The following is a 27,201-nucleotide window of genomic DNA, read 5'->3' on the forward strand; positions in this document are numbered from 1 at the left end:
TAAACCTGGCTCCTCTTGTTGGCTTGTGGGTCTTCCTTCAACCATCGTGGTCTGTCATGGTCATCTAAAGCCTGCAGCATGTGTTCTGTGCAGTCTGTGGTCTCATGTGACCCATGTCAATGTTTTTCAGCCAGCACGATGCAGGCTGTGAGACTTCTCTTCCAGGGCCGAGGACATGTATCCAGATTTTTATTCCTGTGCAACCATCTGAACCGATTTTGATCCTGTTTGGGAGTCAGAACGAAAACTCCCAAATGAATGATTTTTTATGGTTGGAAAGATCAACTTTTACATCTGCTTTTCATTCAGTCTGATAAATTCAGGAATGATTATTCTCACCTCAAACATATGGCCTTCTTCGACTTGGAAAAACTTCCAGGAACAAAATGTCAGATATAATATAGTGAAATGCTCCAGAATCAGTGCAAAACCTGCAAATCTGCCAATAGATCAGGCTTATTTAAGTGTTTACACATGAATACAGCAGCAAAAGTCCAAAAAGTTTGTTTGTACATTATCTAATGGCAATTACCGAATCATATAATAATTCCTTACATTACAATCGGGTCCTCGCACCACATTCGGTGCTCGGGCCCTGATTAAAGTAAAAATCTGGAAGATTTCCATTTAAATAAATGTCTGTTAAGTCACTATCTATCGCTGAATGAGGTAACACAATGGTGATTGAGCCTATGGCCCACTGATGAAAGCCTTTGCATTTGCAGTATTACAGACTGGGTGTCTGTGGCAACTTTCGCGGAAAAAATCACAAGCAGCGCCCAGTTAGTGACGCGTTTTCCATCCCCCAGCAGTGGTTGGTCTGCCAGAGAGGGTAGGCGGAGCTAAGCGGCTGCTTTTCCGGTCTCTGCAAGTGTTGCGAGTAAACATGAATTTACTATGGCTGAACAAACAAAGAAAAGATGGATGACTACAGATACATCTTCAAAAATAAGTGAAAATCCAAAGAAAAACAAACAAATTCGACGCTCAGAGGAAGCAAACAGTCTAAAAAGGAAAGCGACCGTCAGCGAGGAAAATCAAGAGTTACAACCGGAGCCAACCGTGGACGTCACACATGAGACACTGTCTGGATATCTGGGAAGTGTGCTCCTGCAATTACCGTTTATCACCATAGGTGCCGTCAAAGAGAACGAAACTGAGATCTTCGAGATTATCACTTTAACAACAGGAATTCATTTTTTAAACAATAATTATTTCCATCAGCATCTTTTATCTCACCTGAGATTTGGCCCTCATGAATGGAGCGCTGACGTTGCAGATCTTCTCATTCCTCAGTTTGTCCTCCATGTAACACTCTATTCTGATGTCCGAGTTGTCCTGAATCACATATAACAACAATTTTCATCACAATGCTGTAATGCAGGATTTATCTCATCTCATAGTCTTTTTAACACAGTTTAATAAAACATTTTCTCATCTTATGAATTTGGTTGGTGGTAATGTACCTTGACTATGAGGCTTGAGAAGCGTAGATTGGGCGTGTAGGTGATATTTAGGCGAGCGTTGTAAGCGTTCTCTCCTTTGTTCTCAAATCGTACATCCACCACCATCCTCCTCCTGTGTCCCTCCACAATCCGCATAGATCCCTCTGTCCCTGCTTCGCTGACACGGCGGCAGAAAGCTCCACGGGACTGTACGGGCTGCGTGCAGAAAAGACTGAGAGGAAGAGAAAGAGAGAAGTGTTATTTTTAGGGGTCACACAACGCGATACTATCATGATACTTTAACCAGATGTAATATTATTCTGATTTTAAGTGTTTTCCCATCTGCTGATAACTGTATATTGTACAATAACATATATTGTGACATATTACAATTTAAAGACCTTTTTTCAACTGTAAATTATGTCCCCACACAAAATCTTTGGCAAATTTGTTTCATCTAATGATATTAAAGGGCCAGTTCACTGATTTTCAACCTCAGTCCTATCATGCCATTATGGGAGGAAAAAAATGCAGTTTCGCTCTGTGCCTTTAGAGGAAGCTATCCGCTTCTCCAATGGGCCCTGGAAAACCTCTGCCAGACTACGTAAAACAAGTAATCTGGCGGAGGACAGGGAGCTCGCTAAACTACACTTCCTCAATCTAGGATGCCCGCCTCCGATGTCATGTCTCGTTCAGAATCGTCAGGTTTGAAATATAGACTGCAGACCTGAAGATTTTTTAGATCACCGGTATATTCTCATCATATTTCAGATTCTGTACCGCTCTGAGCCATTGCCTGCAGCGATCAATGTCCTTGACTGGAAAACGGTAGTATTTCACTCCAGCGTTTCTCGCTGGGCCGTTCCTTGTGTGGCGCAATGCATGCTGGGTGTTGTAGGAATGTAGAATGGGCGAAACCATGAGCTGTTTGCACAACTTTCTCCACAGCTATGGCACCAATTTCTAATATTATTGCTTCTATCAATTAGAGAGAACACCAGCTTTGACTAACAGTGGCTTTTTCCAGGGGATAATTGCTCCTGTAAGTTTTTATTACCGCACAGTAGAACTGTCATAACAGCCTGCCATAAATATTGCGTGCACCTGATCCAACTCAACTGAATGCAGTTGAGTGTGGACTATTGTACTATTAGCAATATTTGGAACAATGCAACTTACACAAAAAAGTTATGCAGGCCTTTAAGAAAATGGGACATTGTGAATTAAATTACTGTTATATTATAATCAAACAATGAGGTCACCATTGTTGTTTTTAACAACTTCCTACTGATCCCACTGACCGTGACCTGTGGCCTGAACAGAAAGAAACTTAGCACCATCTACTGGACCAAAAAAGCAGTATTGATTAATCATTGCAGTACCAAAAAGTTGTATTTGTATGCAATATTACCATTATAATTAATATTATAAAAGATCAGTGCTTGAGTCCATGTGTCGATATAAATATTGGCTCATAAATGATTGTGTTTTTTTCCCCCAGCCCTTGTGTGTGCTGCACTAAGGTATGTGTTGTGATGAATATGTGTGTACCTACTTTGGAGTCATCAGGTCGGTCATACTCTGCAGTGCCAGGTCGGGGATGCAGCGATCGTCCTCGTCACAGCCGTTCCAGAAGGGCAGCTAGCAAAATGGACAGGCTCATTTAAGTAAGACGACTTCAGAATCTTTCCTTTCCATACATACTTAACATAGAATCAGACGATAATTTATGGATGTACATTTTAATAACTAGGAAGCAAAGCTGTCAGATAGTCTCTCACCTCCGTCCTGACGACAGTCGGCCAGCTGTCATCCAGTACTGGTTCTTGTTCTGGATCCTGTAGCCCCACTTGCACAGAGAACACTATGGGCCTTGCATAGTCTGTGGTCTCCTTTTAAAAAACATAAAGCTCAATGTTAAGCCTGAGGATTTACTCTATCAGGGCACTTTATCTATGGCACTCAGATATTTCCTGCTTTCAAAGGGTTTGTAACAAAAATGTAGGAGAAGCAGAAATTCCTCAAAGATATAATTGTGATCTTCTGTTAATGTGCGGTACGTGTCGGTTTTGACCAATGTGGGAGACCAGGAGCAATTATGATATTTTAAGACTGAGGTAGCAGACCAAAGCTTGTTATGCTGAAATTCAACATCTTAAAATTGGACTCAAAACTTTGCTTAATAATATTAAATTCTAAACAAAGAAAAGAAGCATTAGAAACAGCATTTATACCTCATATGACCCTAAAAGTTTCCACATCACCTAACATGCATCTTTCAGCCGTGTCACTTATTTAATCTTATGTAACCACTGGTATGTATCAGTCTTGGTTTGAGTTATAAAATGAGCAAATTAAAGTTAAAGCCACTTTTTTTGCAGGTTTCAAATGTCTTTTACAACCCTTGGGACGGGCCTCACCATGACATGGAAGTAGATGTGCTCGCAGATCTCTTGTCCAGGCAGGAGGGTCCGGTTCTGAGGCTGCAGCTTGTTGGGGTTGTCCAGAACAGCCCGTGGATTGAAGCGTCTCTCCGCAATGGAGACATTATATTTGATTCCTAGTGGGCCAAAGGAAGAGAGAGGAGAACATAACACTTCAATGTGGAATCGTAAAAGATCCTCTTTATGTTACTTAGATCAATGGACTCACGTTAGTGCAGAATAATTGACAAATGGCGACAAAAGGCTTTGATGAATGACATCACTGCGGCAGTGCTATGAACATATGACGAATGTGTGACCAACATATACAGGAGGCCAAACCCCACTGGGTTCACTTCTGAGCTACTTCCAAGCCACATTGTTTAAGAGGCTTTCCATTCATGGCCTCGTGTTTTCATGGCACGAGGAAAAATGAACTAAAGCTGGACTTGTGCATGCGTCGTGTTTGGGGTCAGCTGCAGAGTTACAGAGCTGGATGAATCTTAGATCCTTCTGCAGAGAGATCTGGGTCGATAATGATTTTCAATTGGCAACTTTTTCTCCACTTTTCACCACATTACACTTATCAGTTTCCAGTTTTAAGAGCTACTTCGATACACAACATTTGTCATCATTATAACAACTCAAATCCCTTCAGAGAACCTCTAAATAGCAGTTGTTTAAGTCTTTTTGTTGACACTACTCTCAAATACTGTACATAGATATTTACATGAACAACATTGACTCCACTGGTATGGACAAAAGTTCCATTTTTATGCAACAGACCACAGCGATCTCACAAACACCAGCACATCTGCCATGCATTACCGACCAGACAACACAATGAGAGGAAAATCAAATAAACGTGCTCCACTGTATGAAAGCATGGCGGACGAGATACCTCCCTCTGCTCGTCTTCTACTCTGCTTTGGCCCGTCTGATAGATTTGATAAAGATGTCGGAGGGTCAAGAGGTTAACTCAGAACACGCTCCCATGCACCTCTGCTTCCTCCTCTCTAATACACGGTGAAATTGAACCCCGCCATCACGTCTCTTAAAACAAATTGAGAGCAGAGAGGCCCTGCGGTGACGTGCAGGTGGGCTGCTATCAGTGGAACACCCATCTGCAGAGCTTTTTTAACACCATCAAACACTAAGAAACAACTCTCTTTTTAAGGCGAACAAAGCAGAGATGCTTGCTGATGCTTTCCGAACATCGCTCACACAACGAAATGAACATTTGATAGCAGCTCTGTGGCTAAAATATGCCAGTTCTGGAGGCAGCAGCAGCATTGGCTTTGGCAGGGGAACAACAGTGAGATCAGAATCTCTTACTGCTTGTAAAGAAACATTTTGCCCTGGCGCCAATCTGAGTGGAAGGAGCCATGACAGTTTTTACGGGAAGCCACATGCTGAAAGTCTGCTGGAGCCATGAAATGAAGGATATACATTCATAGAGCTGGATGCCTTTTCTCACTTTAAACCAGCCAAGTTTCACTCTGTTCTGAACCACAGTTCATATAACAGCTGACCTATATCGAACATAGCTGCTCGAGCATATCGGTAAATGTTCTGTTAAAGGTTTGACACACAGTAACACATATTCTTCTCTTAACAAGTTCTTTTATCTATATTTCCGATGGGATGTGCAATAAGATCTGCTTTACTAAAAGATGAAAAAGTTTTTTATTAACCTTGTAAAGAAGCCAAACATCAGGCAAAGACAAGGGAAGGAAACTTTACCGACATGCTTCCACAGCACTGGATTATTTTTCTGGCTTACCAATTTCCTGTGTGGGAGGGATGGCCGTCCTGGCAGTGATGTTGAAACATACAATGGCTGACATGCAGGTCACGTCTTTACCACCTCTCTGGCAGTCCTTCACAAAGACGTTGACTTTACTGGGCTCAAATCTGACTGTGGTGTATATCCGGACAACACTCTTCGACCTGTGAGGCAGAAAGGGGTTATAGATAAAGCCAAAACAATACTTAATACTCTGGAAATATGATTATTTTTCCTACTAAAGGCTGATGTTTTTCCCTTTCAATGTAACAGTAAGATTAATACAAAAGGGAAAAGAGGGATCTTTTTATAGTTATTCAAGCTGTCTAGAGCTTCTGCAGAAACACTGGCAAGATTTGTCTTTTATATTTATGACATCTGTATTATTTACTGGGTGTAATACTAACCAAAGGAGAACAGCAGCACCAAGAGAACCTACTGCCAGGTCCACTAAACCGTCATTGTTCATGTCCATTGTGCCATGGATACTGCGGCCAAAGTACTGCAGGCCTGGAGCCAGATCTGCTGCTGCTATCCTCTGAGACACAGACACAGTCTGATATTAAAGCAGTCAAATATGCAATAAAACAGTTTGTGGAAATACAGTTTGCACATATTTAAAGCCAGGATAGTAGATGATTCTGAACATTTAAGATAATTTACTTTCTGTCATCAATCCAAAATAGTATTTCTTAAAGTATATTGCTCTCTCTCCTCTCAGTGGTCCTGTAAACTGACCATTAGCCACCTTTACACTGCCAGTTCAAGGCGGGATTATTATGCCTCTGTTACGTTTCGTCTTCTATGTAAAACGCACGGAGGCGGATGGTGGGACGAAGTCGTTCTGACTCTGAGCCGGCATTGGAGGTAGTAACAGAGACGTAACGGAGGTGAAACAGCGTCTGTGTAAACAGAAGAGCTGGCAGGGCGGAACAGTGCCGTGTGTGTGTACGTGAAGCACCTTTTGCTTCTGCACCACCGGAACACACTGGGGCAGCTTTAAGCCGGCGTTGCTGGTCCAACGTAAAACAGCGAAGGCGGAGCTTCGTTTCGTCGCTGTGGCGGAACCGCAGTGTAAAAAGGGCTATTGTCTAAGACAGGGTGCTCAAACTTCTTGGGCCCAGGGACCCCTTACAGGGGAGAACATTTTCCAAGGATTTTTTTTTGCACACTTGATGCCATTGGAATTATTTGTATTGTAAAACGTATCAACCTAAACACTTGTGACCTGTTTGATAGTGATGAACAGAAAAGCATTTCAGCTTAAATCATGTTAATACCACTCACGGGGTCATTCTATTCAAATTGCTTGTGGACTCAACTTGACAGCATTTATACCTTTAAAGTAATTGATCTTAAAAGCTCAGAAAATGAACAGTTCATCGCGACCTGAGTGAGTTGAGCGATTCATGACAGATTGACGCGATGTGTCACAATCATATCAGTTTCTATTGGTCCAAAGCTAATGTGAGCGGGAGCAACGGACACAATATACTTGTTTGTTAATTGGCGCAAATGGTCATCATCTGTAGACATGCAGTTTTTAATAATACAGCACAATTAAATAATTTATTATATATGTATTATAACTATTTCGCGGACCCCCAGGCTATGGTTCGCAGACCCCCTGGGGGTCCGAGGAGCCTAAAAAACTCTACAGCATTCATTCAACAATGTTTTTTGAGGCCTTTCTAGGGTTTGTTTTGGTCAAAATTACAACCAAGAATTATCTGAAGTTTACAGTTGGCTTAATAGTTGAGTGCAGCTTTCTCAAATGAACTTATTTTACAGTTAAGTTGTTATTTATATCCTAACCTATCCTTTGAATTGTTTTCCACCTGTTCAGTAGCTTTCCTCAATGTGCTCCAGTCATCTCCACCTTGTCCCCAAATGCCCCTCATTCCCTCAGTATTCATGTAAATCCCTTCTCCCTCCTGCCTTGTGTTTGTATTCTCTTGTGTGCTCTCATGACTACTGCATGTTCCCTGTTGTTGCCAGTCCTCTTGCTCCTTGTCTGGTTTTGTTTGCCCTCACTGACAGATTGTCTGTTACTGACCTCTGTATAGAATGATGCTAAATTGTAGCGAGCCTCAAGTGTCGGCCAGTATATTTCTTTACCATACTTAAAGGAGCATAAATCAGAGGCCAGCTGAAACTCAAATGAAAAACATATGTACCATGTGTTGTAGGTAATCAGCAGTAATATGTTTATGTGACTATAATTGGTAGGAAAGAACATACAAACATTTTGGCATTGTCTAACTGTCCTCTGTGCACACCTCCTACCTGTTTGTACTTGCGTAATATTCTGTTCTGCAGGCTAAAGAAAACATAAATGGCCCCTTTGTGGTCGTCTTCCAGCGGGGCTCCCACCACCAGGTCATTGAAGCCGTCACCATTCAGATCAGGGACCGGAGCGAGCGAGGAGCCAAAGCGAGCGTTCTGGCCACCGTTGTGGATTTCCAAGGATCCTTCAAGGACGAATCGATTCTGGGAGAGATGAAGAGAAACGTAATGATGCAGAAGCTTGTGTCATCCTAACCATGAGTTCATGATTTGTTATCTGTTTGGATGTAAAGGATGCTCCTAAATATATTTGATACAAGCAATACACGGTGTGTTAAACAAGGTCAGAATACTTTTTTCCCTTTCCTCCCTGCTTCATAAATGTCGTAAGGCAATCACACCTTATGGGATAGTTTAATTATTTTTGGACGCAAGAATTTGTGCTTGTATACTTTACTGCAGATGTTGATAAATGATTTGCTTGAGCGGGGAGTCCCGGAGTGGGATGTCTGGCTGCTCTTCCCAGAAAATGAACCGCAACAAACAGGGTCAGAAAACTAAAACATTTTGAGACACAACACGAGATAAAAGTAGAAAAAGAATTTAATCTACTTCTGAAGCTCTCCTCCACACATCACAAAGTCCATGTGTGATTAACTGGACTACATCGTGCATGTGTGAAAACTTAAAGTCCTGAACTACAAATCAAGGAACAATAAGCTTTGAAACTCTACTTTCAATATAAAAAACATCTTGTATCTTATCTAGTCTTTCGAAACAACTTGTCATTTGGGCAGCTTATCCCTTGCTCCAACCAGGTAACTCCTAATTACAACAGAAGTGTACATCTTGGACTGCTGCATCAGGGTAATTATCTTCACAGATCGTGTGTTTTGGCCGAACAAATATGTTTATATTATGAACTGATTCACTTGTCTCTGTTTTAGATCTGTTTTCAACAACGTATTTGTGTCTGTTTACCCAACAGTTAGATTGTAATGTTTATATACTTAAGCGATATCACATGAGAGGGAGTGATGTTGTGCTGAATATCATCACGGCTGTGATTCGGTCATAGGCATGAGGCTGTGTGCGGATATTCAGTGCAACATCACAACCTTTAGTGTGACATTACTTTTATACAGTTACACAAGCAGCAAAAGTTAGTAAAAAGTAACAATCAACAAAAGATTATCGTTTGCTCCACTAATTCAACTAGTTCCATAACTTAAGTGAAACTGGACTGTGTCTACAGGTTACAACAGATCAGCTGTTTTCTATCATGTACATTTATCTGTTTGTTTTAATTCATCACCAACCAGTGAAATAAGAGTCTGCTGTGTGATTCAGAGGTACCAGCTTGATCAATGTAGACATACAGTCTGCTGTGATGTTAATTAACAGTATTGAGAACACCTGGCTGAGGCGGAGTGATACACAGAGTGAACAGTCTCAGTGATGTTCTCTAAATCAGCACTCATGGAATGCCTCTTGTCCAATCAGATTACTTGGTTGACCTAACTGCTGCATAATGTATAATATAGATCATATTTTATGTTTTGGCTAGTGTTTTTGAAAGTTGTTGCTTTGGCGAAAAAAACTCAACTAAGAGTTTTTAAAGATCCCCCGTGCTCCAGAGTTTATATTGACCTCATTGAGAATGGAGATCACAGCCTGAGTTCAAATCAATGCAACAATATAAGTGTCGGTAAGTAAAGAATGAAAAAAGTCATTGTCCATTAAGGGTATACGATTACATTTTTATCTCATGGGCAATTTTAACAGTCATCATCTCGTGCAATAAAAGTTTCTTCTTATTTTCACTGCAAATACAACTGTCAAAGTAACTGCCACCATTACTTTTTTTTACTAAGCTTAATTCTGTAAATATCTCATTGTACTACTGTTATTATACTAGGCACTGCCTCTTGGCATTTAACCCACAGTACACGTTATATTGTATATTTCACTTATATTTGTATTTCTTGCTTTTTGTACCGTAACTTTGGAGCAATCTGGCACGAGAATTTCCTTCGGGATTAACAAAGTTTTATTCTTCTAAAGTGTTGCAGAGAACTAGAAGGGCTACAAACTCTCAGACCGCTTACAGACATCCTGATACTTCAGACAAAACGTGACAGGCACAAGCATACAGAATGCCTTAGGAGTAAAAACACTACACTAAGAGGAAAAAAGCTGTATTGGACACAGAAGCATATGCCAAAAGGAGTTTAAAAAAAAAGCCCATTACTATTCAAAGAAAGCCCTTCTTCTTGTCCTATCTCCTGTGCAGAGGCCTCCAGGCAGAGTTCAGGTTCCCAGTTAATGGGCTGATCTGTCATCCATTTATTCCGACGTCTCATAATAAGACCAAGGCAGAGCTCGCTGCCCTCCATCCAGCTGGGTTTGTTGTTTCAATTATCTCAAAACCATCTTCAGTCGACTAATCGCGTTGTAATTTATTTTTCAGGAAAAAGTAACAAACTGAGTTTTTTCTTATCTCATCAAACTAAAAGATAAAGTTTGGATCTCCTGAGCTTCTGTGTTTTCCACATAATCCTTTAATTCTGCCTTTTTGAACTCAAATATCTGAAACATCTGGTCAGTTATGTTTGAGGAATTTGACCTCTGGGTCGTTAAAGAACTAAAGAACGGCGTATAGCTTTAGTGTATTTATTTGAAGTTCTATTCTTAGCAAACGTAAAGTCAGATGGAAAATATCCACGTCTTTGAAAGCAACTGCCCGACTGGAAAATGTTTCAAAGAAGGCAATCGGACAAATGGAGCCAAATACTTGAGTCCATCAGTAGTCATGCGCATCATTGCTCCACTCGGCATCACAGTCCACAATATAATTTAGGGTCGACAGACGAAACATGAGATCACCTGTTTTTTCAGTTGAATAATTGGGAAGGGAGTTGATTTAGGAAGGTAGCTTTGACTTCTCGGCTACCTGATGTGTGCATGTGTGACAATGTGGGAGATTGATCGAGAGATGGGGAAAAATATCGTCAGTGCTGCTTAAATTTGAAACATATGGTTTGTGAGGAGGCCATGAAGGGTCACAGGCAGAGTGCAGGGGCTCAGGAGTAAGTTTAAATAGCAACTTCTCTCTCTGTTGGAAGTGAATGGAATTTTATTTTTCACCAGCTGCCAGACATTAGGAAACATTATACTGCTATTGACATGTCGGTATGATAAGTTTTGTTACTTTATTTCTGTTGCTACAGCAGCTTCTTATCAGTTTGTGATTGGTTATCTTATGGACCAATAATTTTCATCATTCTTTTCTGACTGCTTTGTAGCTAAACCACTCATACATCTCCGATAAGGCAGGCCATCCTTCTAATATAGTGTTAGAATAAAATAGTAACGGGGGAATGTCTATGGTTGATATATAAGCAGTGTCTCTGTGGCTGTAGGCTTATTTGAGCTTTGAGCTAAATTCAGCATACTAAGCATGCAATAATTCATTTTCTTGACACTAAGACACAGCACAAACAAGATGTAAACACATGATTTCATGCTGTCATCATTCACTGTGAACCTGTTAGTAAATAGTCTCTACAAACTTTAGAGGGAAATGTTTGGCTGTTTCGCTGCCAAATGCTTCAACAGCTAGATGCTTCCTGAGACTGTCTGCTGCTTCTAGGCAGGTCGTATCCATTAGGTTTACAGAAGCTTTTTTTTAAGAAAGGAGCAGCTACAGTGTCTGAAAATGATGCTATGAAAGTGGAGAGATCGAAACAAAACAATGCTGTAAGCCAGAAAACTAAAACAATGAGCTAAAAGACATTAAAAAGCTCCATAGAGCTGAGGGGGACTGCAGACCTGGGTGATAATGATCTCTGAGTCCATCACTAAGAGCAACCTCTTTTAAAAAGAGTTCATGATATATTGTTGATTAAAATATAGATTAAGGGTTCAACATGCAACATTTATCGATGCTATATAGCATATTTTCAGGAGCAGGACCACACCTCAACCGCGCGTCTGTCGGCATTCCCTCTCCTTTTTTGCTCTCGCATTCTGCATCCCTCCCTCCCACCCCTGCTTTTTTTCTGTTTCTTACCGTTCTCCCATACTTAGGGCGCTGAGGGGGTTGGTCGTGCCGAGGTGCGACAACGGATCCCCAGTGAAGCTTCCCTAAAACACTGATCGCAAGAAGATTGACCTCTACAAGTCCAACATCCATCCATCCATCCATCCATCATCTATACCGCTGTACCGCTTATCCTGTTCAGGGTCGCGGGGGGCTGGAGCCTATGCCAGCTGTCATTGAGCTGACACATAGAGACAGACAACCTTTCACGCTCACACTCACACCTACGGGCAATTTAGAGCCACCAATGAACATAACGAGCATGTCTTTGGACTGTGAGAGGAAGCCGGAGTACCAGGAGGGAACCCATGCATGCACAAGGAGAACATGCAAACTCCAACTGACTAGGAACTTTCTAGCTGTGAGGCAACAGCACTGACCACTGCACCACCGTGCAGCCCTAGCATCATTATCATCAATCTAATTGATCAATAAATTGTTAAATTGTTGATGGTGTGGTCCTTGCTTGTAAAATGACAATAAATGAAATGATTGTAGATATTTTTTATTTAAAAAAAAGCGGACAAAATGTACTAAACATGTTTAATTTGTTTATCTGGGAGGTTTTATTCTGACCCGCACTGCTACTTCTGAAGCCCTGCTGCTCGTTTGGCTAAGAATCGATGAAGCCTTATATACACAATGTCAATTAAAATGCCTTTGTGCAAGTCTATAGTATCACATTATGAATGAATAATATTCCCCGTGGCCACAGTGACACATTTTTGAACCAGAGTGTCCAACCTTATTCTCCAGAACACTGTGCAGCATCTACAGCAACACCTGAGTCAACCTCACCATGATACGTAATTATCCTGAACATATGGCGGTGCTGTCTGAATGACGGACAGTTTTAAAAGGTGATTTCTTTCTGTTGGTGTTTTGCTTTGGACTGTTACACTTGGCCGTCCACCTGTGATGCGGTTTGAGCCTCGCCAGATATTTAAATACCTCCTCTGTGCCTGCTGAATGGACTCAAAACAGCTGAAGACATTTATTATTCCAATGAGCAAGACAGACCTGGAACACCAGGAAATTTCCTCCTATTAAAGAAAACTTCTCGCCTCCAAATGGTTTGCTGGAAATGGGTTTAGAAGGGGCAGAATACTTTCCTGTTGAGTTCACAGTCTGCACGCTGGCATGGCAAAGTTCTGTTATTGATCGCCACATTTGATCTGGACAAGGTCATGTGTCAAATTCTGTCTGCGGGATGCCGGTGTGTTAACTGTGGAGCAGGAATGCGACAGGGTCTGGTTTTGCTGTGTGTTACTGGACACTTCTGGTGAGGTGTGTTAAAATTACTGGGTAACACTGGAGTTTGAACAGGTGTTGACCTAATTCTGAGCAGCCGGTTGCCGGGTTGAGAATTGATTAATCCCTGCATGTGTCCAGCTTCTCTGTGTTTGGTTTATACTCACCAGCTCTGTCACTCTGTAGATGTAGACCTTTCCCTTCTCCAAACCGCCACTGAAGAACATGGGTGCTGCCACCAAAAGGTTGTCAGTTATACCGTCCCCGTCGATATCCACAGGTGCAATCTCACTGCCGTAGTAAGAGCCAATCTGAAAAAGACGTTCATGCATGTCATGCTATGAAATGTGTTATTCATCAGTTAAAATCCTTTGAAAGAATTATTTGTCAAGGCTGAACATCTTGGCTTCCTCTCCAGTGTTTGTGGAGCCAGATGTTGTTTGGGTTCAGTGATTTACTGATTATCCAGAGGGGGTTTGAACATGAATGTTGTAAGCAAATGGGAGCATGTGTTGTGTGAAAGCAAGTGGTCAGAGTCCTGAAGTTTTTCTGAATGCGCAGACTGTGAGAAGTTCACAGAGAGAGAGAGAGGCTGGACCAGTGACTGGAGTGAACGGAACATCATCTATTGGTTTTCAGATTAGAAACATCTGCCAATAAAAAAAGCTCCTTTCTCAAGAATTGTGAGATCAAGAAGGTTTTTCTGCAAAAAAACATCTGCTGTTCTGGATGAGTTGTTGCTGACAAGGTACAATGTAAGCTGCTGCAGGATCACTTCAGGCCTGCAGCCTGTGAAGAGCTGCCAGTCACGAGTGCAGCAGTCATTAACACACAGATCCATATCCCCTTGAAGTAAAGAGTATTTTTAGAATTGATGCGACTCAGATAATAGAATCAAATCCCAACAGATGATTTAATGTACACTCAAAGTACTAAATTAAAAGTTATACAACACTCACAATAATATTTTATTGCACCAAATCAAACGTGCAGTGCGTTTGTCCTTGTGTCAACTTGCACCATCAGAGCTGTATGTTATATACATGTCATCTGGACTGTTATAGTGCAGCACAGTCTTCAATTTCCAAATGAAAACTTCAGTTATAATTTGGCTCTATATAAATAAAAACTGATTGATTTATCTGCTGAAAAATATTGCATGTTATTCTATATGTTCATGAATACATACATAAGAATAAGAGCTACATCAAGGGAGCTTTAAAGGCCCTTCTAATGCTTTTCTTCGCCTATTAAAAGCACTCTGATTTCCTCTGTGTTTGAAGCTTGCTGTATAAATAAAGCTGCTCAGCCTCGCATTGCAATTAAGAACAAACTTCGCTGCTCTTCTTCTGTATCAAGCACTGTTTTCTAGCAATGTGATAAGACATTTCTTGTTGACCTGTTATTCTCTGAAAGCAAACACAAACTATAAAGCCTGAAGCTGAACACTGCAGTACCTGCTGGCCTTTGAGGGAGTGCAGGATGGCCAGATTTCCAGAGTTACTCAGAGTGAAGATGATGACTTTGCCGGTGTGGTTAAACCGTGGAGCTCCTGCTACCAGTAGACGACCGTTTTTGGCTGACACCACAGACGTCACAGTGTAACCTGGTTTTGGAAAACACAATCATAAACGCACATTAGTTCTGCCTCCTCTGCGGACAACAACCCCTGAAGGAAGCAGATATAGAGATTGGTCTGACCCACCTGCACTAAAGTAACTTATATTGCTTATGGTGTAAGTTTTTTGTGCTTAGCAGTAATCCTTTCCTTTTAAAAACTATGGGTCCGTAAATTAAGTGTATTTATGGCTTGATGGTCAAACAAACAAATCCACTATTTGAGTGTGCTAAGAGTGATTGGCCTGACCTTTAGGTTGAATTTCATAGTGATCTGCATGACGAGGGGAAATTGTAAAACTTTGCAATTTAAGTAGCTGAAACTCCTTGAGAAGCCTTCAGTTACACAGAACTGGATGTTCTGGTTTCTCAGGTTTCTCAGGTTTCTTCTTCTGTGTCTTCTATTTCATCTTTTCTCGTTAAAAGTTCCACTTACTCCCTGTATACTTTTCCACCTTCATCTCCTGTCTTCGTACCCCCTTTTTCCCAGCTTTAACTTTCTCCCGTCCAAAATTATGCCTCCACCTCATATTACTATTGAGTCTAGCGTGTCTTCCACTGGCAGCCTGGTGGATAAGCTCAGAGACAAGCCACTGATGGTAAAAGCAGAGGTCTGTGGTGTTGGAGAGGGATGGGGTTGGATATGATGGGAAGCACTGGGGCAGTGGGTACACTTTGTAGAGATGGGCTGCAGCTAGGATACTAGGTGCTAAACCACAGATCCTCTGCCAGTACAAGAGCATGCGAACAGAAAGGAAAGTCTGGTGTCCACAGCGGAAAATGCTCTTAACAGTTTTCAACCGTAGCCTTCATTAATAAAAACAACATTGTACTTTCTCTACATTTCTTCCCACAGTATAAACATGAGCAGTCCTGAATTTAACGCTCCATTAAAATAATTAGTTTGTGCTCTGTAGTTCTTTAGGGTATTACTCACCCAAGTAGGCACCGTGGTTTTTGAGCTCTTCAGGGAACTCCTGTGCATAGGACGACTTCGGAGGGACCACCTTCCCCTGCCGTGTCTCCTTCAGCACCGCTCCATTCCAGTCATAAGCCCCGACAGCACCCACCAGGATCCCATCCTGTGGGAGATGCACCGTATTGTTAAGTTACATATTTTCAGCAGCAGAGTAATGGACATCAGTCTGTTATTCTGCGTGTGCAGCATATGCACACAACGTGGTAATTAGTGTATATGTTGATGATGCGTTCATGGAAAGTAATAAAACTGTGACCACCGTTTTGGAGCATGTGTTTGGCACACATTGCTTTCAGTCAGATTAATGATGGTGCAACTCCACTTGTGGTGAAACGTAATCTTGGTAACAGAGATAAACACAAACTGTAAAGAAGGTTTCAACTACATTTGTGGATTACTTTATGAAGATATGAACAGAACGTATCCTTCTTTCTCCATAGGTTAATATTCTCTCCACACCTCTTGTAGCTCTGTTATTAAAGGCTTGACAGCTTTCTGAAACTGATTAGGGCGAAAGGGGAGAATAGTGACTGGGCCTCTTTTCTAAGCAAACATCTCAAAGGGCAGTGAAATAAAAATAAAATGATTCATTTTCTACTTCTCACAGAACTCATACTGAATAAATCTGAGTCTTCTTTCTTCCATAGCAGTGTGCTGGCCCATTTCAGTATGTAAAAGATCTTATGTACAAGATCTTTATTCATTCCATAGATTAAGGAGAACGTAAACAAACATATATCATATCATAATAAGTTCCCATTCTCTGGTTTGCTCCGACAGGCTCATTAGGTCTGTTTTTGTTTTTATCACATTTATGTTGCTATTTCCTGTGTAATTTTTAAACTCACCTTGTCACTGGCTGTGTTCGAAATGGAATACTATATAGTTCATAATGCATACTGCGTTTGGCAGTAGTATGTAGTATGGAGCGGTTCAAATGTATTTTGCAGTATGCTAAACCAGGCGCCACTTTTCAGTTTCGGAAAGTGAAAGTAAACAACAGTCCGCCAGCGCTCCCTTCAGCTTTTCTGCTGCCGTCTGCCATTTCAACTGCCGTGTGATGTCCCAGCACTTTGCATTGTGGGATACAGTAGGCAAGGCAGATTGGTCCGATGCATACTGGAGATTTTTTCCGAATCACTACGACATCCGGGTGTTTTTGGTCTACTGTAAATGTTGCTTTCGTTTGCATACTACATACTACATTTTGGCCAAATCAGAACATACTGCTAGTAGAGTATGGCATTTGGAACACAGCCTCTGTCTCTCAGATCCTTGCTCCCTGTGTCTCCTGCCTCATGTGTCAGCCCGGCCCTATTAGAACCACCTGTGTCTTGTTTCCCCTCGATTACCTGTACATATATACCCTGCGTCTTCCCTCTCGTTGCCAGTTCGTTGTGTGGTCCTCTGTGTCACAACGTCCTGGATTTTTTTCCCTCGATGATCGTAGTTTTTTTGTGTATGAACTTGAGCCTGTGTTCTGATTCTGCCTGCTGTGGATTTGCCCTTTTTTGGATTGTTTGACTGTGTATCGAACCTTGCACTGATCATTAAATGCTCTGCTCTGCTTTTACCTAAAACTGCTCTGTGTTGAGTCGTGCATTCTCGCCAATTAACCTAGTCCATAGCCACAACATCCTGTGTATCCTGTTATTGGTAAAGTTGGAGCATATCTATAAACAGGTTGTGCAACAAAGAAAAAAATGAGACCCTGTAGTCTGCTTCAACACATCTTCCCTCCAGAAAGTTTAAAGACTACTGCTGGACCGAATTCCTGACACATAAACTACAGTGGTGTTTAAGGAATGCGATAAAAACTGTTTTAAGGTCCATTATCAAATCACTTTTAAAGCTTGATCAAGTGTGTATTTTTAAATCGTCATTCAACAAAAGAAACAAAGCAGCAAGTGTTATTAGCTGCAGACACAGAGGGAGAGAGGGAGGATTTTCTATGTTCCATGGTTCACCATACTGTGTATCAGTGACACTATAATTATAGGGTTCCTTTGGTTAATGAGTGCAGGTTTTTTTTCAAGCCGTACACAATATGCAGACAACACATTTTCCAGTGTTTAAGCATATCCTGGAAGGCTTACAATTCCTCCCTGAAAGATGGAATTGCGTGCTCACCGAGCTTGCACAACGTCACTCTGTGACAGGAGCATTATGCCAGTGCGGTTCTCTGTTTTGGTCCAAATGGTCTCCATGGCAAATGAGTGAAACTCCAAAATAGTTCAACCTTAAAAACCAGTGACCTATTTCTACTGCAGTTGCATGTACGGACATGTGCCTTGCTTTGGTGGGGATGTCGACTGTTTTTATAGTGAAGGATGCCACTGCTTCTAAATAAGCATGCAACAGTGTAAAGAGGGTTTTTTTACACTTCACACAAACAAAGGTAATGTATATTATTCTGCACTATGTTAAATACAGGATCCAATTTTTGCAAATACACTTTAAGCTGCAAAATTTCAGAAAAACTAAGCCAAGAGATTTTTGTTCAGGATTGTTTAACGCAACAAACAGCAGTTGGAGAAACTGCCGTGTATGCAGATGCATGAAAGGTCTGGACGGTATATGACATAAGCAGCCTGAACAGTTGGCACACATCAAATTCAGCAAAGCCATCTGTGCTTTCAGCACTATTTTTGTCCTTTAAAGCCCAGACATTCCTTCCAGTAAGTTGTGCTACTCTCAACACCCAGGTTGGTGCTGTCGAGCATCTCTGGAATCCGGCCCTGTGGACAGAGTTTCCAGTCATTGCTGCCACCCAGCTGCAAAATTTTCCTCATAAACGGGGTCTATCTATTTCTCCCCTGACAAATCAAACTGTGAAGGGGAACTGGAAAATCAAAGCAGTTGCATCAGCATATGTCTGGACCGAGCCAGAAAGAGAGGAATGAAAATCTCTTAAACGGTATGAACAGCAGGTACAGTAGAGGACATGTGTCTTATCCTCCTCTTCCAGCTGTGTCACTCTAAAAGCCAGCACACCTGCAGCTATCTGCGCTCAGATACAATCAAAAACCTCTGGGTGAAGTTGAAGGAAAAACAACTGCAGCAGAACCGTCTCAATCTCGACTCAGCTTTCCACTGATATGTTTCCCTCGGGAACAAGCGGTGTCTTATTACCCATCACCGCATGGCTGAAGTGGAAAAGGCCTGTCTCTTCTGTCAGGGGCCCCTAAATCAGGATGACCTAAACCTCTGGGGCCACACAGCAGGCCCCTCAGGGGGGACTGGGAAGTGATAAATGGAAGCTTGTGGGAAGGAGTTATGATGCGCGAGAAATTGAGACAATGTGTGTTGTTCTAGAAGGTGACAGATGGTTAAGAAGACGAGGTAGAAGTCAGACTCACCTCGACGTTGTGTGCAGAAAATCCAGCCTGAGACATCTGGAGGCCAAACGCTGTCCCATTCTTACTGGTTCCTATGGAAACAAGTCAGTCTGTTACAGTGTGAGCCACTGCAGAACCAAACCAAATACATTATAAGAACTGTTTTCAAATATTGTGTCTCAAATTAATTAATCCTTTAATTGGCTAGAAAGTACTATGGAGGCTTGACTTCATTAAAGGGTTATCTGAGTGGTTATTATTTCACAGACAAGCAACGCGGTAAGCATGGTGCGATATGATTCTACATATCAACGTGTTCCTTTAAAAGCAGGGAGCTAGAGAGGGACTTATCACAATGAAGACCCAGAGCTCTCGGCTAGCTCGTAGATTTGGTAGATCACGGGAGAGGGACTTAACATTTCGGGAAAACATTTGGATACAAAATTCGAGTTTGCCCCTGACTGCAGGATGAGTCATAAACCTCTTTTTATGTTTTCCAGGAAATCACAAACTCTAAAATATCATTAAGAATACCTACAATTATTGTCATTGTAAGGCAAGATAATACAGGCGACAATCAATGCAAGACATATGTGATCAAAATGTGATTATTTGAAAAACACAGATTGTGGAGTTTAAAGTTTTTTGGGGAAATATAGCAGTACATGACTTAAAGAGGGGGTATTATGCTGTTTCACATTTTAAGACATAATGTTGGATGTCCAGACTAAACGTGGGTGAAGTTTCAAATCTGTAGGTAAAAGTATGTCGGAGTAATCCCCAGGCTCCTCAGCTCAGTCTGCAGGCTGCTGTGAACGCCAGGTTTCACACAGTTTTCTCTACACGCTACACTTTGTGACATCACAAAGGACAGGCTCAGCGGGCTTCGGAGAGCTGGCCAATCAGAAGAAAGTGGGCTTGTAGGGGCGGGGTTTCTTAAAGGGAGTTTTTTTAACTGTGAATTATGCTAAGCTACTCCACAGGCATCACAGAGTGAAATATGAAGCTTGAAATTAACATAACACCCCATATTTAATGGTTTCTATGCTGCTTAGTCCTAAGAATGTGACTGTGGCAATGAAGATGCTTTTAGTCATTTTATTTGGTTAAGCATGATGCAATTCAAACTCTTATATGCACTTTATATGAGTTGCTGTGGATAAAAGCTCTGCCAGATGAGTGTAACGTAATACTGTTCAAATGAATTTCTTTGCAAAACCTTCCAAACTGAAGATGCGTTCTCCAAGTGCGTCCACAATATCCTTCAGCGCCGACTCATCTGTCACATTAAAGAAGTGTTTGTCATCTGGGTCGCTGGCGATGTACTTGATTTCATTGAGGAAGGCCTCAGGATTGATTCCTCTACGGTTGTAGTAGCCAAGGACCTGTGAAGATGAGATCAAAAACTCAACCAACCTAGTAAATCTGTCGCATTTTAACAGCCCAATAACAGGTTAAAATTAGCGCTCTTTGAGAGGTTTTCAGAGGATTTAGGTTTTCTACACACTTGCCAGTGCTGCCATCAATTCCAGTTGGTTTTTTACCAAATGACTTCAGAGTTATGTTTCAGATGCCCATGCCCAGCAAAGCCACTTCACTGAATAAAGTGTGCTATTAGCTGTACCAGCGGTGGCTACCATGTGGTTTGGGGGATATCATTTACACCTTTAACTGCACTTCTACTGAGCTTATGTTTGGATCTCTCCAAAGGCTCTGAGTGCTTCTGGCAACATTCGTAACTCAGAGAGAGACCTGCTTTAACTGAACTCAATGAGGTCATCTCATTAATGTTTATGGTGTCTTAACGCTGCGCTGCAAATTTATTAGCCATCAGAACGCTAAGTTGAAACTCATAAAGAGTAAGCCATCTAAGCCAGGTGAATAATAGATCTAGCAGACTCACAGCAATGGCATAACGTGTGATGCCATCCTTCTCACTGTCCTCGATGGCTTGCTGGAGATCGGCACTGTCATGTGACTCTCCGTCAGTTATCACGATCATCACCTTCTTGGCACCGCGCCGAGCTCCTTGTTTGAAGGCCTGGGAGCTGAGAGGACAAGTTTAATAAGTTCAGTAAAATATATCACAGATTGGAAGAGCCTTAATCGTACCAATGGAGAATCAGTACCGTGCTGTGTTGATGCCAAGAGCTGTGTTGGTCTCCTCTCCGCCCCGTTGGTCGATACTCTGAGCCCTTTTCACCACTTCTTCAACAGATTTGTAGTCGTTGAGTTTGAATTCATGGACCACCTTCTCACCGTACTGAACGACTCCGACCTGTCCAAAGAAACACAGTGGCAGTGATGCATGACAATTATTAAGAGCTCTGTCTTCTTGCAGTTAAAGGAGCAATTCGCCTCGGAAAAAGCTACTGTCAGTTAAAGCTGGTGTTCTCTGTAATCGATAGAAGTAATAATATTTGAAATTGGCGCCATAGCTGTGGAGAAAGTTGCACAAACAGCTCGTTGTTTTACCCATTCTACATTCCTACAACACTCAGCATGCATTGCACCCCTCCCTCTGAAAGGACCGGCCCAGCGAGAGACGCTGGAATGAAATACTACTGTTTTCCAGTCAAGGACATTGATCGCTGCACGCAATGGCTCAGAGCGGTACAGAATCCAAAATACGATGAGAATATACCGGTGGATCGTCTAAAAAATCTTCAGGTCTGCAGTCTACATTTCCAACCTGACGATTTTGAACGAGACATGACATCGGAGGCGGGCGTCCCAGATTGAGGAAGTGTAGTTTAGCAAGCTCCCTGGCCTCCACTAGATGACCATAATGGCATAAGCTCCCCATAATAGCATGATAGGACTGAGGTTGAAAATACTTTAACTTCTTACTCATAGTTGTATATAAAAGTTTCCCGGCACAGTAAAAAATAAACTTTTATGGAAAAACCACAGGCAAAACAAACTTTTGGATAAATCCTGGAATTTAAAAATCCTCTCCCAAAAAAAAAATCAATCAAATCAAATATTAAAAAAAATTATTAACTTCTTTCAGTATTCTTTCCTTTCTTACACACCTGTATTTGACCTGGTCCAATATAGAACTTCTTGAGAATGTTGATGAGAAAGGCCTGCACTTCATACCAGGGGTAGATGGAGTTTGAGCCATCTAGAACGATCACTATGTCCATATATGTCTCACATCCTGAAAAACATTTAAAGGTGACTCTTTATCATGAAAGCACACATGGAGAAAACAGATGTTCAGAAATGAGGTAATAGTCCAATGCAGTGACTGAGAACTATCCATGGATGTTGGTCAAAAAGAAAAGACACTTTCTGGCTTACTCTGAAAGGCAGGCGCAATCGTTCTGGAGAACTTGAAGCTCGCGTTGACTCTGGAGCATATGCCAGTGCTGTAGTAAGAGCTGCCACACTCATAAGACCACAGCGGCCCACAGGCCTGAAACATAAAAAAAGGCATTTATACAAGCAACATTATCGAGCTCAGCATATTTGAAAAGTTTGGTTCATACTCTCCACGAGGAGAGCTGCAGTATGAAAACCGTGCAATCAAAAGACTATTGGATTGTCTTTTTTTTTTTGTTTTGAGCATCCCTTTTTCATTAAATGTGTTGCAGCAAAACACCATTAGGGCCTGTGTCCACTAATGGCGTTTTTCCGCTGGCAGCACCTTTTTTTCTATACAACACCAATGCACCAAAAATGCTGTCTGCGTCAGCTGTCTTTCGTTGCTGCACTCAGCGCTCTCAGTTGACAACAACGGCTGAGAATAAGCTAACCCCTTTGTTTTTTTTCGAGGGATCAATTTCCTTGTCTAGAGCTGCTGCTAATGCTTGGACATGTTTTCTTTGTAAATGTTCTTTGTATAAAAGCAAATATTAAGCATATAAGCTGTGTCCCAATCCACAGGCTACAGTCCTCTAAGGTGGCGGTCCACAGAGGATGCTGCATTCATAGCCTGTGTAGACAGTTAAAGCCGAACTGAAATGAGACGGAGGAAGCATTTGTCAGCTGCATCTGAAGGTGCCTTAGAATTGGGACGGCCTTCAACTTGCTTCTGTGACACAATCTGCCTTCAAATATGGCCTTCGAAGGCTGCAGCCCCTGGATTGGGACACAGCTATAGAGTAATTTAAAACAGACTTAACAGTCACAACTGAGGGAAGCAGAAGTTCCGCCAGACAACTTTTGTAACCTAGCGACAGTATGTTCCTGTAAGAAGCGCTCTGAAATTGAGGTGGGCGCTGCCATTGAAAAAAATGCGGTTAGTGGACACAGGCCCTAATGGTATGCCATATCCCAAGAAAGCAAATCTGTATGTCTTTTTACATTCTCACCACAAAGCTGTTGTCTTTAGGGTTAGTTGTGAGCGTCATCCCCAGCCTCATCTTGTCCTTCCGCTCTGATACGTTGGTCAGAGATATCCTTCCTTGAGGGAAAATGAATCTCACTGAGAGGGTCTTGGATGCACAGACTCATATATACATAAATACATGCGCTATCTTTAAGAGACCAGACAGAAGTTCCACCATCTGGGACTTTGGTTTGTTATTGCTGTCTGGGCAGCGGTAATAACTGTCTACATCCTCCAGATCTAAACGTTCACTTGCCTAAACTTCATGCGCCCGCCTAACCAGCACGACAACATGTGCGACCCGTATGAAGAAGCATGCGGTGGGATGTGTGGTATAACACATGTGTGGAAATGTACATAAACGATTCAAGAAAATAGTAAAATGTGGAATGATTGGTATGGTACCCACACTGCTGTCTCACACATGCCAACGTGATGTTTACTGAGACACAAGCAGAAAAGCGTGCAGACATACAAACACGGATACGTTACAAACAAAACCATTAATCCACATGTTTTATATTCATGATTGTCACTGTTGCTGTGTTTGGTATGGAGTGGTATTTTGTGATACTTTACCTAAGTTGAGCTTGGAGCAGCTGTTGGCGTTGGTTCTTCTGCTCAGTGAACATTTATAAACATCCCCCGTCTGGTAAGGGCCGTTCATTTCATATGGGGCACCTACTAACAACCTACAAAAACACAAAACAGAAAAGTTAGAATAAAATTTTATGTACATCAAAATGAAAATGTGCATTACACAGGGTCTCTAAACAGTGAACTAGTGCTGATATAGTAAGATGGACAGTAACTTTAGGAGCAAGTCTTTGTCTGGTGTCTAATTCTCTGAGGGAATATGATGGTAACTGTTAACATCAGTGACCCAAACTTAACACATGGGCTGAACGAGAATATTTTAAGCATTTATTTATACAAGGACGTTAACTTGTGTATTTACCTAGTGTGTTTAATTATGCCTGACAGCACTAGACTTCACTTTTATAAACAGTTCCACACAGTCACACCCAGTAGCTAACTACTAAAACCAGTAATCTCCTGTGAGTCACATCCTCAAGATACAACTGTATCTCCTTGAACAAAGACATCACATAGGCACCGCTGCGCTTTGAGTTACCAGCTTGAATTTTAAGGTTGTTGCTTACAAGCTCTTAGTGACAAAATGTTGATGTTTTGAAGTGATAATCTTGAAGATTTTCATTTGAATAAATGTTAGCACTTTGAGATTTGCTTCAAAGGTAAATGCGTTATAAATAAAATGTATTAAGTCTCTATCCATCACCGAATGGTGATTACTCAACACTGATGAAAGCCTTGGCATTTGCAGTATTACAGACTGGGTGTCTGATGTGACTATCACAGAAAAAATCACAAGCCCAGTTAGTGACGTGTTTTCCATCAGCCAGCAGTGGTTGGTCTGCCAGAGAGGGTAGGCGGAGCTAAGCGGCTGCTTTTCCGGTCTCTGCAAGTGTTGCGAGTAAACAGTAATCTACTATGGCTGAACAAACAAAGAAAAGATGGATGACTACAGATACAACTTCAAAAATAAGTGAAAATCCAAAGAAAAAGAAACAAACTCGACGCTCAGATGAAGGCAAACAGTCTAAAAAGGAAAGCGACCATCAGCGAGGAAAATCAAGAGTTACAACCGGAGCCAACCGTGGACGTCACACATGCAACACTGTCTGGATATCTGGGAAGTGTGCTCCCGCAATTACGGTTTATCGCCATAGGTGTTGCCAAAGAGAACAAAACTGAGAACTTCGAGATCACAACTTTAACTTTCACCATGTTTACCTACCAATGTAGCATTTTAGCTAGCTTACATTGCAAACACAAAGAACAGCAAAGGGTTATGGAATTGTTGAGTAAAAAATCTGAATGAAAGGTATTTCCAAGAAAAGCACAATCAGCTTCAAAGTTTGATTATTCTGTCTGGAACATAAACAATGTTTATGGTATGAGGTTGGAAAACTCCCAAAATGATTGTCATATCGCTGATCATTTCTTCCTGTAGAAAGACAATCCTATTATTGGTACTGTCTGATTAATAAATAAAATGAGAGTCATGTTGTCCTCATAGAGCACCGTAGGTTTCCCTAAAGAGCAGTGTTGAGCGCTGGACATTCTGTTCACATGACGTAGTGTTCGTGAGGAGTCAGACCTGCACTTGACTCCACAGTGGGTTCCCTGCATGGGGTCAATGTGGTCTCATAAACGTCACTAAAAGGTTTTAGATGACTTAATGTGATGGAGAATATTAAGTTGTCTGGCGTGTTTAGCTCAGGACTGATGGAGGGCATAAAGGCCTTAAGGGGAGATATAACTCACATGCATGTCAGAGATAAGAACTCAAAAGGAGGTTAAAGCAGTTTCTTTCATTGTCGAGGATCTCAGTGAAAGACCTTTAGGGGTTCTGGTTATATCTTGTGATGTGGGTATGTTTATCACATGTCATCTACGTTATTTATGTAAAATGGTTCACTATTTTTACAACTCAACACAGGACCGGAGTCACAAGGTTCAATGTCCGTTTGCCTCAGGTTTAAGATATCTTAAGAGATAACATGACACTGACAGACTGCCCTCAGCTCCATCTCTCAATGCAGCATTTTTCATTTACTGTACATACAGAAAAAAACTTATAAAGAGTATAAAGGTGCATTGTAGACACAACATACGCATTGTTAAATATAAAGAACAGTGTATTAATTAAGATTAAACAAATGTCACTCAGGCTTTTCGGGTCCTTATGTAATTAGGAACATCACACGAGAGGGAGAAAATCATCACGGCTGTGATTCGATCGTAGGCACGAGTGCTGCAGACAATCAGTTGTAAAAAGTAAAAATCAACAACAGATTATTCTTTGCTCCACCAACTGAACTAGTTCCACAACTTAAAGCTACGGTAGGAAACATTAACTCATAAGAATTTGGTTAAAATAACACGTTGATCATCGCATTTCCCTAACATTAAATTAAAATGATGATTGCTGATCTGCGACTGTGAGCGCCCGCCCCATGTTATGTAGTTTGTTAAAAAATTAGTCGGATCTGAATCAAACACCCAATCAGGGTTAGCTTTCCACATAACTAGCCAATCACAGTGACTCTGTACAAACTAGCGTCACCAGGCTTCCATGCAGAGGTTGTGTCAGTCAGGAGCTATGGCAACTTGCGGTAAATTTCCTGTACCTCCAACAACAGCTACTGCAGAGGAAGCAAAAAGAAGGAAGAGCTTGGAGGAGGAAAAGCTACAAAGAGAGCTTTAAATAAAAAGAGGGATCAGACGAGTGTAAGGGGCTGAAGAGCGAAGTGATGCAGGGATTGCCCTGTTCCTGCTTGACAGGTAATGGTAGCTCTTATGGTAACAGCTAACAGTAGCACTAAGCTCAAACACCTAGAGCTAAAAGGTGGTCCACACCAAGACTCATAACTATAATGATAACTTTAGTAGCACTTGAACATTTTGCCAGCAATAAAGTGTCTTTTTGGAATAAACAGCATCTCTCCTCTCTCTCTCGCTCCTTGCCTCGGTGCTGCAGAGAGACGCACCGCATGAGTTATACAGTTTTAGAGAGGCGGAATGTTTTTTACATTGGAATGTTCATGTTGCCA

At 41.6% G+C, this 27,201-nt stretch overlaps 1 protein-coding gene across 2 annotated transcripts in view; it reads right to left on the bottom strand.

Moving 5' to 3' along the window:
- itga11a (integrin, alpha 11a) overlaps nt 1-23,624 on the bottom strand; it is a 34,875-nt gene extending 11,251 nt beyond the window's left edge. For both annotated transcript variants that reach the window (XM_069657174.1, XM_069657166.1), the window contains exons 1-18: nt 23,547-23,624; nt 22,534-22,648; nt 22,263-22,390; nt 21,357-21,505; nt 21,131-21,275; nt 20,447-20,612; nt 19,249-19,319; nt 15,848-15,992; nt 14,751-14,899; nt 13,461-13,604; nt 7,941-8,144; nt 6,062-6,192; nt 5,652-5,818; nt 3,866-4,005; nt 3,227-3,337; nt 3,001-3,086; nt 1,467-1,677; nt 1,240-1,338 (exon numbers count right to left, since the gene is read on the bottom strand). In XM_069657174.1, coding sequence (XP_069513275.1) covers nt 1,240-1,338; nt 1,467-1,677; nt 3,001-3,086; nt 3,227-3,337; nt 3,866-4,005; nt 5,652-5,818; nt 6,062-6,192; nt 7,941-8,144; nt 13,461-13,604; nt 14,751-14,899; nt 15,848-15,992; nt 19,249-19,319; nt 20,447-20,612; nt 21,131-21,275; nt 21,357-21,505; nt 22,263-22,390; nt 22,534-22,648; nt 23,547-23,597 — 2,412 coding nt within the window. In that variant the 5' untranslated portion in view covers nt 23,598-23,624. The remainder of the gene's footprint in view (nt 1-1,239; nt 1,339-1,466; nt 1,678-3,000; nt 3,087-3,226; nt 3,338-3,865; nt 4,006-5,651; nt 5,819-6,061; nt 6,193-7,940; nt 8,145-13,460; nt 13,605-14,750; nt 14,900-15,847; nt 15,993-19,248; nt 19,320-20,446; nt 20,613-21,130; nt 21,276-21,356; nt 21,506-22,262; nt 22,391-22,533; nt 22,649-23,546) is intronic.
- Between the last annotated feature and the right edge of the window lie 3,577 nt (nt 23,625-27,201).

This window comes from Semicossyphus pulcher, unplaced genomic scaffold (genome assembly GCF_022749685.1).
Source record: "Semicossyphus pulcher isolate SPU_LCO1_2020_fin unplaced genomic scaffold, fSemPul1.0.p SCAF_1, whole genome shotgun sequence".
Classification (NCBI taxonomy): Eukaryota; Metazoa; Chordata; class Actinopteri; order Labriformes; family Labridae; genus Semicossyphus; species Semicossyphus pulcher.